Source organism: Gobio gobio (genome assembly GCF_949357685.1).
Source record: "Gobio gobio genome assembly, chromosome: 6".
Classification (NCBI taxonomy): Eukaryota; Metazoa; Chordata; class Actinopteri; order Cypriniformes; family Gobionidae; genus Gobio; species Gobio gobio.
In genome coordinates, this window is record NC_137102.1 from 52924384 (window position 1) to 52940083 (window position 15700).

The 15700-nt window shown below is 46.4% G+C and overlaps 1 protein-coding gene across 1 annotated transcript; it reads right to left on the reverse strand.

Moving 5' to 3' along the window:
* Window positions 1-1329: 1329 nt before the first annotated feature.
* On the reverse strand, window positions 1330-3626 carry LOC307128574 (G-protein coupled receptor 55; the record flags this gene model as incomplete). Its single annotated transcript, XM_079820485.1, has 2 exons — window positions 1330-2208; window positions 3501-3626. The coding sequence occupies 2 exons, from the start codon at window positions 3624-3626 to the stop codon at window positions 1330-1332; spliced, it is 1005 nt and encodes a 334-aa protein (XP_079676611.1).
* Window positions 3627-15700: the final 12074 nt, after the last annotated feature.

Sequence of the window (15700 nt, forward strand, 5' to 3'; positions counted from 1 at the left end):
GGATCCTCTTCAATTTGCCTACAGAGAAAACAGGTCTGTGGATGATGCAGTCAACATGGGACATCTCGACAGACCTGGGACTTATGCAAGGATCTTATTTGTGGACTTTAGTTCGGCCTTCAATACCATCATGCCTGATCTTCTCTCAGCTAAACTGTCCCAGCTCTCCATGCCATCCTCAATCTGTCAGTGGATCTCCAGCTTCCTGACAGACCGACAACAGCTCGTGAGATTGGGGAAAGTCACATCCACGACTCTCACTACCAGCACTGGTGCCCAGGGGTGTGTTCTCTCCCCACTGCTCTTCTCCCTGTATACCAATGACTGCACTTCTAAAGACCCCTCAGTGAAGCTCCTGAAATTTGCAGACGAAACCACTGTCATCAGCCTCTTCCAAAACGGTGATGAGTCTGCTTACAGACTGGAGGTTGAACAGCTGGCTGTCTGGTGCAGTTATAACAATCTCGAGCTCAACACGCTCAAAACGGTGGAGATGATAGTGTACTCCAGGAGGAACAGCCCAGCTCTCCCCCCACTCGCCATCATGAACAGCACTGTGGAAGCAGTGGAGTCATTCAGGTTCCTGGGCACTACCATCTCTCAGGACCTGAAGTGGGACAATCACATTGACTCCATTGTGAAAAAGGCCCAGTACTTCCTTCTTCAGCTGAAGAAGTTCAACCTCCCACAGGAGCTGCTGATTCAGTTCTACTCGGCTGTCATTGAGTCTGTGTTATGCACTTCCATCACTGTCTGGTTTGGTTCAGCTACCAAATCTGACATCAGGAGACTACAACGCACAATCCGGACTGCAGAGAGGATTATTGGTGCCCCCCTGCCAACCCTCCAGGACATGTACTCTTCCAGAGTGAGGAAGAGAGCAGGGAAAATCATCACAGACTCCACCCATCCTGGACACCTCCTGTTTGAACTGTTACCATCAGGACGGCGACTCCGATCACTGGCCACTAGAACATCTAGGCACAGGAACAACAATTTCCCTCTTGAACAGTTAAAATACTTTTCCACTTCATCATGAAAATTACTAGAACAAATGAATCAAAAACAAGTGCAGATGAATACATTTGATTTAATATTCATTTCATATTTTCACAAGAATATACTATTCTACTTTTATGTGTACCACCATGGTACTGCGATTATCTTCTTTATGCACCATAGTATTTAAAGGAAATGTGAGGTAGTTCCCCTGATAGTGGTAAATTATTTATCTGCTTATCTTTTGGGTTTATCACATTTCTCACATATGACGAACCTGCGTCAATCTAACCACAGATCAAGCACTCTACTTTAGCTGACGTTTAACAATCAGTGTGGACTTTGGTCTCTTTTATGAACTCTTTTTAGAAGAAAGTAATACCCGATAGAATCCAGACAGCAATTGGTAATAGCGATCAACTCAGCCACATCAAGAAACACATGCACAAAGTTTTTGCCGGGCTCATCTGATAAAAATTGCAGCAAAATACCAATATGGACTGGTGTGAAGCAAACTATGAATGTGAACATGTTCGCGGTGATAACAGCAGCAATGTTTTTCCTTTCCACTCTATCTCTACCCTTAACATGCCGAAGCGATCTGACCAGGATGTAGATGGTTTGTGTTGAGCAAAATATGACGATGACTACTGGTATAAGATATCCTAAAATCTCTAAAAGCAACAAAAAAGATGTTTTGAGCTTTTTCATCAGCTCTCGGTCATAACAGTACTCTAATTTTTCTGGGAGAAGGTCTTCATAGTTAAAAGCGCAGATCACTGCTACCATCACCCAGATGATAATGCACTTTGTGGTGGCGATCATCCTGCTTTTGGAGACCAGTGCCTTGGTCAGAAACGGAAACCTGACAGCTATGAATCGGTGGATGCTGATGGCTGTAATGGTGAAGATACTGCAGTACATGTTGGAGAATTGGGTGCACAGCAGGAAAGTACAGAATGTGCTCTTGTTTATTGGACAGAAGGTCTCCAGTATCCTGAAGGGAAGAAAAAGAATGGCCAGGAAGTCGGCAACCATCAGGTTGAACATGTAGATGTGCATGTCTGTCCAACGCTTGATGCGACAGCAGATGCATAGAGCCGTGATGTTGAAGGAGAAGCCCACTATGAAGACAGGTATGTAGGCCACGCGCTCAAAGAGACGGAGTGCCTCTGTGTGGTTCACCGGTGAACTGCAGTTAAAGTCGATCTAGAAGAGAGCCAGTGATATTGCATGAAGGGTTAGTTACTTCAGTGGGGAAGCAGCTTGCAGAGGTTTCACAAGTTTGTGGCTGTCACATTAGAGTCAAGGTGTTTGAGCAATCAAACCCCACATAAAATGATGTGAATGTCATTGCTTTAGTTTACACACAAAATACATCTGAGCTCAAAGGCTGCAGATACTTCACTTTTCTTCATAATTCCTTCTCATTTTTCTATTAGATAAATAAATTGATTAGAGTGTATAGTGTACTTTGTAAAGTGTATAACTCAGGCCCTGTGTGCTCTAGCACCCTGCTGACAGTTTTGGCTGTTTCCACTAGATTCCAATAAAAATACTGGAAAAAAGATTTTTGTATGCAAAATTTTGATGTTTCAGTGGTTCTTCAGCGGTTCTTCAGAGGTTCTTCACCGGTTCTTCAGAGGTTCTTCACCGGTTCTTCAGCGGTTCTTCAGAGGTGCTTCAGCGGTTCTTCTGAGGTTCTTCACCGGTTCTTTGACTAAGGTGCTATATAGCACCTCTGAAGAACCGCTAAAGAACCACTGAAGCACCAAAACCATATAGAACCTTTTTTTAGAGTGTATAAGTGCAATATCCCATGTGTCATTTTAAAGAAATTACTTAAAACACTTCTGAAAGTGATAAATATTATAGTATATGTTGTGTGTGATATAATAAACATATTAAAAAAACAGACAAACAAAATAGGTGTTTTGGATTTTTTGTTTTAAATAAATTTTTGAAAGTGTATCTCAGGCCCTGTGTTTTCTAGCACCCTGCAGATAGTTGTGGTTGTTTCGAGCATATGTCAGCAAACACTGGAAAAAAGAATTTAATGACAGTGGGATATTGCATTAATACCACTGTATATTGGTAAAGGGGGGGGGGGGGGGGTACCTCCCTTCAGATATGGAAACTTTCAAAGGGTTTCCTTTAAAATTACACCAAAATTGTGTATTTAGAAACCACTGTATGTGGGTATGGGAAGCTTTTCAATTTGGGTAGGCCAAATTTGCGGAAATCCCAAAAATTGTCCCAGAGCATAAGTAATTCACCCAAAAATGAAAATTCTGTCATCAGTTACACACGTCAAGTCGAGTCATATTAATTTATATAGCTCTTTTCTCAATATTTTTTAAAAGCAGCTTTACTGTGATAATAGGAACTTAATGGAAGAGAGATTGTTTTGGCTGTACATTAGCTCTAGAAAAAAAGTTATTGTTCAGCAAGTAAGTTTTTGATTGATTAATTTCTGTTGTAAATAATCATTAGTTATTTACTTTGGGGCCATTTACACGCCGTGGCGGAGCCAGAGGGGTGTCCAGGGTGGCACTGGACACCCCTGCAATCTGACTGGCAACCCTGGGTGCCACCCCAAAATTTAGATCGCTATTTCCATTTGACATCTTATTGAAAGCAGCATGTAGCCTATTTTGACGTGTGGCGCCGCAGCACATTTTTCATGTAATAATGTTGAATATTAACGTTAGTTGCCAAACAGATGATTAATAGGCATAAAGGGGTCGCGCATAAGCGCAGAGTTGTTCCCAATCCTGCACCGCCATTCATAGTTTTATATAAAACGACACAATTCAATTCAAAAAGTTTTAAAACGTTGTTAATGTAGCTATAATGACTTAGAGGCTGAAAGAGTGTGTATAGACTTTTTAAGTATTTTTCTTTCTGTGTAAAGGCTGTGTTTATGGAAAGATATTATATAGTTTGTGTTTTTTTCCGTTTGTGCGGTTTTTACAGCAAAACACATCGATGCCACTTTTTTCATTCTTGAAGTGAACCTTTTTGCCTGTATGGTGATTTAGATTCACTGTTTTGCATTTCCGGCTTGAACATGAGAACGCGACGTGTCTGGTGCGCGGCATTTGGCTTATAGGCATAAAAGTATGTCCGTAAACACGAGTATCATAGTAAACACAGTCTGCTATGTTTTAACCGAATTTAAAGGGGCTATATGCGTTTTTCTGAAATTTAAACTCGCGACTGACACCTGTGGCCAAAAAATAGAACTGCTCTTATTTTCTGCTCGCTCTCGCAGCGGTGGTGACGTCACATCCGCAGACAGCGCGGGAAAAACCTACCCGCCAGAAAATAGGAAAAATAGGATACAGGCTTATCGGTGCACCCACCGTGAGCGGACAAGGTGTCAGTATGCTCATCAGGAGATGTTTGAGTCATAAATGGTAAAATAAAAAGGCTATTGTTACGTTTATTTTGGGGAAAAAGTTGCATATAGCCCCTTTAAGCAGTTGATATGTGAAATCGGATACATGTCTGTTTGATTCAACATTGTGCATTTGGTCTTAAAGTGACCGCACCACCAAAAAATAACACCCACTGACTTTTGCAGCTAGTTTTAACATGCATTAATCTATGTTTATCTTTGATTATTCAAATTCTGTACCTGAATACTGTTGAACCTGCAGGCACTTAATTCTTAGAACTGTTCTCACTTTATGACTGACTGTTCACTTGTATTCAATAGTGTTTTAAATGTATCTACTAGCCTACTTGTAGTTTTTGCTGTGGAATATCTGTTGGAATCAAGAATTTGGTTGCTTATTTATTAGAATACAATGTTACATCGGTCAAAACAATGAAAACAAATAAGTATTAGCCTACACATTATATTCTTTCACTGTCTATGGACCCCCTAAACTAGCCTTGGCCACCCCATGTGTAAAAGTCTAGTTCCGCCACTGCTTACACAACACCCACAAGTTGTTCCAAACCTGTATGAATTTCTTTCTTCTGCTGAAGACAAAAGAAAATCTTTTGAAGAACAGTTTGGTCAGAAACCAAAAAGTTGATGATTGCCATAACTGCCGTAGTATATTTTTTCCATACTATGGGGCCCATCAACTGTTAAATATCTTCTTCATGTTTGAAACAACTTGAGGGTGAGTAAATGATAACAACGGATATTTGCACTAAGTATAAATAAACTAGTTTCTATACACACAAGGTGAAAATAGCATATTTCCTTAGCTACAGTTGCTATTTACACTAAGTACAAATAGCAATCGCTGCTATTTGCACTAAGTTTAAAAAGCAATAGAAATCTTTGCAATAAGTATATAATGGTAAATTTATACTTATAAATAGTGGTAGATACTATTTGCACCTCACTGTGTTGTTGTACATTAAACACTATGCAATAATAACATATAGTGCAAATTATTATATTTATTAAAATTATTAAATGGGTGCCCCCTTATTTGGACAATAAAACCATCCCTAACCTTAACTGAGAAGCACTTTATTATTAATTACACGTTAGACACTTTATTTCAATTTTCTTATTTTCTTCACTTTCTGATTTGAAATGTGATTGGAAAAGGGAGTAGAATGTGTTTGGCAAAAGGCGAATTCAAACTCAGGTCGATTGCCGTAAAAAATGACTGCTACACTATTGCTACTATTGCTATCCAGCGTCTTATGTAATTTTTTCTGGCCCAACCAGACAACAGTGGATGGAGTAAGTGTAAATAGCCTCTGCCAACAAGGCACAGTAACAGAGTTTACACTCACCATTTTTGGGTGAACTGTTCCTTTAACTATATACATGTTCCTCAAACAGAAAGTGTCCAAATACATTCTGATGAACACTTAAACTTAATGTTTTATCATTTAAAACCTAATAAACGTCTTTTGTGTGTGTAATAAATACCACATGGTTTGATATTTTGTTATTCTAACCATTTTAAATGTGAATGTGTCTTAAGCATCTAAATATTTTTATTTTATAGTTTCTGAGTATAGAGTGCAAGCGTGGTGAAACATTTAGCTTGCTGTAACAGACACTGTGGTTTGAAATCAGTTACGTTTCTTTTTGCTTAGAAAAGACAGGAAGTGTAGAATGGTGTGGTTAGACAAACATTTAACAACTAGCTTTCGATTTGTAATGAATAATTACTAATAATTAACTTTGTTTGTTATATGATGTTGGGATGTAATTTTTTTTTATATAATTAGGTAATACATTTTTGATGTATGTAATATTTTGCTTTAAGACCAAATACAAAATTGTAGCATGTAAAATGTAAAGTTTTTAATGATCTCACATTTATAATAATACGCTTTGTTAGTATATTTCAGTTACAGTGTGTATGATTTTATTCATTGAGACATTTTTAGAAATTGTTATATGACTTTAGTGTTTTTTTACTTTTTATTATCAATGTATTTGTATAGCTCTTTGTTTTATTGTTGTAAAGCACTGAGGTAAATGTATGTTATTTCTGTGCTATATAAAAAAGTATGAATAAGTATATTCATAAATTTGACATTGACATTGAAATTTCCATAATCAATCACTTAAAAATCTTCAGTTGTCATGTTAATATTTATTAACAACTAAAACAACTCACCATGGTTTATGGCTTGTTCTTCTCGCAGCACCACCGCTCTCAATGGTGTGGTAAGCCAAGCGCTGCGTTTTAAAGAACTGAAATGCGTATGTAGGCTGTCTACTACGTGACATGCGTCTTTCCTCTGATGATGCTGAATGTTGTGGTGAGTTTTGAACCTTTGACATTAAATGAACTGTAAGATGTCGGACAGATCACCTAGATTATCACTGCTAGTTACAGATTTCCACGGGAAGTGTTGGTTACGTGCAACTCTTACATTATATGGTTTTCCACACATATGGATCCATTGTGAAATGCACATACTGTACATGGAAAAAATGTGTGGGGCTTGCTGCTCATTCAATAACCATGATGCTTAAAGGCAGGGTGGGCAATTTGTTCCACAAAATGTTTTGTTATGAAAGTCTCTTCACATCCTGATAGCAATTACTAAGTGGTCTAAATGTATTTATTTTAGAGCTGTCACCGTTAACGTGTTAACGTATGTGATTAATTTAAAGTCCTTAATGCGTTAAAATAATTTAATGCAATTAACGCATATCAATTACAGAAGTCCGTGAAGCTGCGTCATTAGCGTAATTTTCGTCACGCAGTTAGATGATCTTAGAAGTCGGGAGTTTATCTCAATCGCACTGAGTATCTACAGCACCTGTAACCTTGGAAGGAGGAAATGTCCATTTTAACTCTTTAACCCAATTCTGCTTCTCTGTTTGTGATCAGGCCATTTAAAGCCATTAAACTCTGGGAAAGTTTTTAGTGATCCAGTAATTGAATTCATTCAAACAGTCCAAAACAGCATTAATGTAAAGAAGGCCAGGCTGATTACAGCAGAGAAAATAGAGACTCAGTGAATTGTTCATTCCAGTGTGCTTTGCTTTAAATGATGTTTCAGTAACAAAGTTCGGGAGGAGCACGTTCAAATGATCTATCTAATCATCATGTCATTCCAACCAGCTGTCAGCAATCAGTAATCAACATGTCTACCCAATCAGCACAAGTGGAGGATCATATAAATACCCAGTCAACTCACCAATGTTTCTCGACAAGTTTTGCAGCATCCCTCCACCACCCCATCTTCCTCACACTCACCTGGTTACTTCCTAAACCAGACATACGGGGGGAGTACTCTGGGTTCGGGCCAAATACCGAGCTCGGAGCCCTCTCCTCGGACAGCACGCCAAATACGCATACCATTCTTTCTATCTGACTTATTTGTAAGTGTGAACTCGTGAAATGTGTCATGAACTGGATTTTTTTTATACTGTTGTCTGAGGTTAACTTATGACGTTCGCGTGGTTTTTACATTCAAAAACATCATAATGAATAAGTAATAGGCTATTTTCTGCCTTGGTTTTGAGGCTCTCTGAAAAACGCTCGGTTTTGATGGGTGTGCCGCACTGAAGACTTAGAAGTAAACGCCCACTGCTAGGAATGGATAAGATTTGCATATTTAATGAGCTTCAGCTCCCTCAGTACATGTGGAAATTGTTTTGAAAGCGTCTGGAGAAACGCTCACAGGGCTCGCAAAATATCTTTATCAAACAAACACAATGATTCATCTCTCATCCACTCGCGATTAATTGGAATTTTATTTTTGTATTACTTGGCCCACCCGATCAGTGAATATAACCGCGACCCGTACACACACACACGCGCGCGCAAGAAAGGAATGTTATTTCTTTATTTCTTGGCCGGCCCAATCAGTGAATATAACCGCCAACTGTACACACACACATACACACTTTGCGAGCCCTGGCGTTACAAGTCCGAGTCTGATCACAAATGAACGTCTCGGTTACGGATGTAACCCTCGTTCCCTGAGGAGGGAACGGAGACGTAACGTTAGTGACTAACGAATGGGGGTTTCGCTTAGAAGCCTATCAACTTCGAGTTTAGAGAAAACGCCCAATGGCGTGCCAATGCCATGGGCATGTGGAATTTGCATACGTAACTCCGCCTCACTGCGTGAGTATATAAGGAAGTACGAGGCAATATCGCATTATGTTACCTGCTTGAGGAGCCAAGACTGAACTCCTGCGTTCCAGGTAGCACAGCTGATGTGGCAAGGGGACTTTACGTCTCCGTTCCCTCCTCAGGGAACGAGGGTTACATCCGTAACCGAGACGTTCCCTTTCGTTCAGTCACTACGACGTAACGTTAGTGACTAACGAATGGGGGTCCCAATATAATCCCGCCACTCAGCTGTCTTCCAGCGCCCTGCGTAAGTGTGAGTACCCTGTCGTAAGACTAGTACGGACGAAGGACTCCCACTTAACACAGGAATACCAAGGTACACTGGGAAGCATATCCCAGTGAGGGAATGCCAAAAATGCCTACCCGTGGGGAGGACTTAAGAGACACATATGACCCGCTGAGGGCTGCATATAGAAGATCTCTAGGGTACCAGCCGAAGGTGGATTTTTAACCCTAGGGGTGGCGGGGACACGCCAAGGGAAGAAACCCGCTCACTGCGGAGACTTACGGTGAAATACACATGTGGGGGTCGCCGGAGGGAACCATGCACATGGGGCACCTGGCCGGACATGAGGGTCTGGGCTCGAAAGGGCAGACTGAACTGATTTCGGCATCGACAGTGCTGGAGGAGCTCAGGGCTCTCTGGGAGCTCACCTGAGGAAATATCGCACGTATCCAGTCCGTGGAGTGTAGTGGCGAGCAAGCGAAGACACCTGAGCCTGGCCCATCACCGGGCCCTCGGGGGGGCGAGTACATAGTCGGACACTGGCTCCACTTGGAGATTGTAGAATCTGGCGAATGTGTTGGGTGTCGCCCCGCCTGCAGCTCTGCAGATGTCTGCTAGCGAGGCGCCATGCGCTAGAGCCCAAGAGGAGGCCACACTCCGGGTGGAGTGTGCCTTCACACCAAGGGGACACGGTCGGCCTTGCTGCTGGTAAGCCAAAGCAATGGTGTCCACTATCCAGTGAGACAGCCTTTGCTTTGAGAGAGCACTTCCCTTCCGCTCTCCACCATAACAGACAAAGAGCTGGTCTGAGGTCCTGAAACACTGCGTCATGTCTACGTAGGCGCGGAGGGCGCATACTGGACAGAGCAATGCCAAGGCTGGGTCTGCCTCCTCCAAAGGCAGCGCTTGCAGGTTCACCACCTGGTCCTTAAACGGAGTGGTGGGAACCTTGGGCACATATCCAGTATCCAGAGTTAGCCGGCCCGAATTCCAGGCACGCTTCATCAACCGAAAATGCCTGCAGGTCCCCGACCCTCTTAACTGAGGCCAATGCGGTCAGCAGAGCCGTCTTCATAGACAGGAACTTAATATCAACCGACCGCAAAGGCTCAAAGGGAGGTCTCTGGAGAGCAGTTAACACTACTGCGAGGACCCAAGAGGGTACGAGAGGAGAGCGAGGAGGATTCAGTCTCCTGGCTCCCCTCAGGAACCTGATGACCAGGTCGTGCTGACTTACCTTTTTGTTCTCCAAGAGATCGTGGTGGGCAGATATTGCAGCCACATATACTTTGAGGGTGGAGGGAGACAGCCTTCGCTCCAGCCCCTCTTGGAGAAACTCAAGCACGGACCCGATCAGGCATTTCCAGGGGTCTTCTTGGCGGGAAGAGCACCAGGTGATGAAGAGGTTCCACTTCAACGCATAGGCATGCCGAGTGGACTCTGCCCTAGCGGAAGTGATGGTGGCGACCACCGTAGGTGGTAGGCCACTCAAACCTGCTGCGTCCCGTCTAGGAGCCACACGTGGAGGCTCCAGAGGTCGGGACGTGGGTGCCAAAGGGTGCCCCGTCTCTGAGTAAGGAGGTCCGGTCTCAGAGGAATAGGCCAGGGAGGGGCTGTCGCAAGGAGTACGAGTTCGGGGAACCAGGTCCGGCCGTGCCAGTACGGGGCGACCAAAAGGACCTGCTCCTTGTCCTCCCTGATCTTGCACAGGAGCTGTGTGAGTAGGCTCACTGGGGGGAACGCATATTTGTGTAGGCCCCGCGGCCAGCTGTGCGCCAGTGCATCCGTGCCGAGCGTGCCCTCGGTCAGGGAATAATACAGGCTGCAGTGGGAAGAGTCGAGGGAGGCAAACAGATCTACCTGTGCGTCGCCGAACTGTTCCCAAATCAGCTGAACTGTCCGGGGATGGAGTCTCCATTCTCCCGGGAGAGGCTGAACCGCGAGAGCTCGTCGGCTGCGTGGTTCAGGACTCCCGGAATATGGACAGCACGAAGGGACCTCAGGCGCTTCTGACTCCATAGAATGAGATGGCGGGCGAGTTGAGACATACGGCGGGAGCGTAGACTGCCCTGGTGGTTGATGTACGCTACTACGGCCGTGTTGTCTGTCTGGACAAGTACATGTTGGTCCTTCAGCAGCGCTCGGAAGCGGTGCAGGGCGAAACGTACTGCCAGCAACTCGAGGCAATTGACATGCAGGAGGCGCTGGGGTCCTGTCCAGGAGCCCGCGGCTGCTTGTCCATTGCACATGGCACCCCAGCCCATGGCAGAGGCATCCGTCGATACGACAACATGCCTGGACACTCGTTCTAAGGGCACACCGGCCCGGAGAAAACTGAGGTTCGACCACGGGGTGAGTGTCTGTAGGCAGGCCCGAGTCACTTGGATCCGGAGCGTGCCAGACTGCCATGCCCATCTCGGGACTCGATCGCGAAGCCAGTGCTGAAGCGGTCTCATATGAAGCAATCCGAGCGGCGTTACCGCGGCTGCAGATGCCATATGCCCCAGGAGCCTCTGAAAAGGTTTCAGTGGAACCGCACTCTTGCTCTCGATTTGACGGAGGCAAGTCAGCAGAGACTGTGCGCGTGCGCTCGAAAGCTGCGCGTACATGGCGACCGAGTCGATCTCCATACCGAGAAAAGAGATCCTCTGCACGGGGCAAAGTTTGCTCTTTTCCCAGTTGACCCGAAGGCCCAGACGGGCTAAGTGGTGGAGAACCAGATCTCTGTGTCCGCAAACCTGCTCTCGAGAGTGGCCCAGTATGAGCCAGTCGTCGAGGTAGTTCAGGATGCGAACCCCGTGCTGCCGAAGGGGCGCAAGGGCTGCCTCGGCGATCTTCGTGAAGACGCGAGGGGACAGAGATAGCCCGAATGGGAGAACCGCGTACTGGTATGCCCGCCCCTCGAAAGCAAACCGTAGGAACGGTCTGTGTCGAGGAAGGATGGAGACATGGAAGTAGGCGTCCTTCAGGTCGATCGCTGCAAACCAATCGTGAGGACGAACGCATTCGAAAAGGCGTTTCGCAGTCAACATCTTGAACGGAAGCCGGTGAAGGGATCGGTTCAAGATGCGAAGGTCCAGGATTGGCCGTAACCCACCGGTTTTCTTGGGTACAATGAAGTAGGGGCTGTAGAACCCCGACCTCATTTCGGCTGGAGGGACAGGCTCGATCGCACCCTTCGCCAGTAGAGTGGCAATCTCCGCACGCATGACGGGGGCATGGGCCCCGGTCACGGTATAGCGGACTCCCCTGTAACGGGGAGGAGCCTGCGCGAACTGAATCGCGTAGCCGAGCCTGACGGTCCGGGCAACCCAGCGGGACAGCCCCGGAAGCTGAAGCCAGGCTTCCAGAGACTGCACCAACGGGGTCATACGGACGGCAGACGTACCCTGGATGGGGCAGCGAGGCAGCGTTACCTGTTGCTGTTGGGCGTCCCGGGGTCGGGGCACGGTTAACGGCTGCGCCCTGACAGAGGAGACCAGGGAAGGACTCGCGTTCCACTGGGGTCTGCTCTGCCAGGGGGCTGGCGACAGAGAGGGACGAGAGTGGCGAGACCCGAGGGTGGCGCGCACTGCCGTCACCGATCTCTGGGGTCTCAGGGATGGGGTTGTCAGTTCTTTCTTTAACCACATTAGGGTGCTGCTGACACGGGGGCCAGCAGCTGAACAAAAGATTCTCCCCCGGCCCTCCACCGGGGGAAGGAGCGGCCCTGCCGCCGTCTCCTGGAAAGAACTGCCCATCCGTGAGCCGTCCGCATCAGGAGCGCCGCTTAGCCTGGCGTTTCTTCGCGGGCTGCGGGGCTGGAGCGGACTGGGACGCCTTCCTGCGGCTGCGGCTGCCTCTGCGCGGCCTGGGTGGAGGCTGCTGCTTGGGTGGCGCAGAGGTAGAGGGAGCCGCAGGAGGGCGCCCTCGGCGGCGAGCGGGCTGAGGCACCTGCGCGGGCGGTTGGGTGGGGCAGGATATGTTTTATTGCCTCAGTCTGCTTCTGAGCGGCCGAGAACTGTTGGGCGAAGCTCTCGACCACTCCGCCGAATAGCCCATCCTGTGATATGGGGGCGTTGAGGAAACGGGTTCGCTCAGCGTCACGCATATCAGACAGGTTGAGCCATAGGTGTCTCTCCTGGACCACATTTGTGGACATCACCTGACCCAGGGAGCGTGCGGTCACCTTCGTCGCCCGGAGAGCGAGGTCGGTGGCGGCACGCAACTCATTGCTGAGTCCTGGATCAGCCCCTCCCTTGTGCATATCACACAGCAACTTGGCTTGGTAAGCCTGAAGAGTTGCCATGGTATGCAAAGAAGCGGCGGCCTGCCCCGCAGCTCTATAGGACTTCGCCACCAGGGATGACGAAAACCTACAGGCTTTGGAGGGGTGCTTTGGGTCACCACGCCAGGACGAAGCGCTCTGTGGACACAGTTGCATCGCAACAGAACGTTCGACTGGGGGGACCCCAGTGTACCCATGAGCCGCGGCTCCATCGAGGGAGGTGAAGGCGGAAGAGTTCGCCAAACGTTCACGGGAAGACAACGGGGACTTCCAGGAACGCGCGACCTCTTCATGCACCTCGGGGAAGAAAGGTATTGGAGGAGCGGCCGGACGGGTAGTCCGGACGCGCCGCCCCCAAAAACCAATCATCCAACCGCGAACGCTCGGGCTGAGGCGGAGGGTTCCACTCCAGTCCAAGCGCTGCGGCGGCCCGAGACAGCATGGCTGTCAATTCTGGGTCCGACTCGGGCAATGGTGGCGCACCCGAAGGTGGCAGCACAGCCGAATCATCATCCTCAGATGACTCCAGCCCACCTTGTGATGCGGCGATAGACATCACTTCCTCTTCCGCCGTGCCAAACGCCACAGTCGGGACAGCAGGAGCCGGCCCCGATGTAGACGCCTGAGCACGGACCGGGTCAGGTGCATGAGAGGGGGGTGTGGGCCGAGGAACTAGCGTCGGAGCTTTGTTCCACACCGTCACCCTCAGATCACCCTGGTCACCAGCCAAAGTGCCGCCTCCAGAGGAGACCGCAGATTGGGGGGTGGCGGAGGGGACTCTCGTTCCGGCATCAGCACGGAATTCACGGAGTCTCGATCGAAGCACTGAGATGGCCAGGTTCCCGCAGAGGGAACATGAGTCATCCACAAGCGCTGCCTGAGCGTGCTGAAAGCCCAAACACGTCACGCAGCGCTCGTGCCCGTCAAAAGAAAAAAGCGATCTACCGCACCCAGAAGTGCACGGACGAAACATCCTGAAAAGGACGTGTCACGTGCAAGCTCTTTTGTGAGAGGAAACTTTGCAGTCGATGCCGAAGCGCCCAGGGAAACACACACCAGCTGTCAGGCGGACCACTGCACAGATCAGCAGGCAGGAAGTATGCGTTCACTGGAACGTGCCGTCACACCAACACCGACTGGAAAGCTGCTCATCTCGAAGAAGCTGACAGAGTCTCAGAAGGCTGTAGGAGTGAAGAGGTAGGTACTCTTGGCTCCGAAAGCAGAAACATAATGCGATATTGCCTCGTACTTCCTTATATACTCACGCAGTGAGGCGGAGTTACGTATGCAAATTCCGCATGCCCATGGCATTGGCACGCCATTGGGCGTTTTCTCTAAACTCGAAGTTGATAGGCTTCTAAGCGAAACCCCCATTCGTTAGTCACTAACGTTACGTCGTAGTGACTGAACGAAAGGGAACTAATAACACCTCAAATAAAGGATTATCCAGCCTGACAGCGTGCTAAGGTATGTAATCAATAGATATCAAACGATCTGTAACAATGCAATCAGTGTTGGGGGTAACGCATTACAAGTAACTTGAGTTACGTAATAATATTACTTTTCCCAAGTAACTAGTACTTTTCAAATTTACAACAAAATATCTGAGTTACTTTTTTTCTAAAAAGTAACGCAAGTCACTTTTCACATTAATTTGACTGACAGCTCTCCTGCCCCCATGTTGAGAGTTGTGTATAAACACAACCAATAAGTGCAGAGGTGTGTGTGTAAACATGAGGGTTATTGTAGTTATAGACTAAATGTGAGCATTTATTTATCTCACTTGCACAATAAAGATTCTGTACTCCTCAAAATGATTAAAATCAGTCAAATACAAAATCAGAGTACTATGCAAACCTCCAATAATTAAATGTTAAATAAAACAAATATTTTTATGCATTTAATCTACCTTTATATTTAATTTACCAATGTCTTGCTGCTGACCTTTGATGATGAAAATTACTAGATTTTTTGTTTTTATTGGTAAAACTTTTTTCTCCTCCTGCATCCTATTCTACCATTATCCAGAATGGCAGCAGAGCTGCGCCCTCTAGTGTTCATGCATGAATTTGCCTTTTTACCTCAGCCTGGGGCTTATTATTTCAATTTTGGTATGAAGAGGTCTTTACAAAAATATGACTTTTTTTGTTATAAAAAAACAACAAAAACAAGCCCAGCCCAGGTGAGAAAAAGTAACGCAAAAGTAAAGTAACGCATTACTTTTCTTGAAAAGTAACTGAGTAACTCAATTAGTTACTTTTTAAGGGAGTAACGCAATATTGTAATGCATTACTTTTCAAAGTAACTTTCCCCAACACTGAATGCAATACTAACACATTTAAAAAAACATGTTTTACTCACATAAGTGTGTGTTGCACCATTCCTGTCGGATCCAATATAGGAGGCACAGCATTGTGTTTTAATCTCAATATGTCTGCTAATCCAGTCTCGACCTGTATCTTGTTTACAATCGATTCTGCTGTGAAATGAAGCGAACAAACGCACAATGTCTTACGTGAGCTAGAATGTTTATTGCTCGGTAGTGACCCGTTTAGCCCCACGAGTCGGTGGGCGGGCTTGACGTCAGTGGTTGGCATATTCTGAGATCTCTCGTTTTCTGGGCCT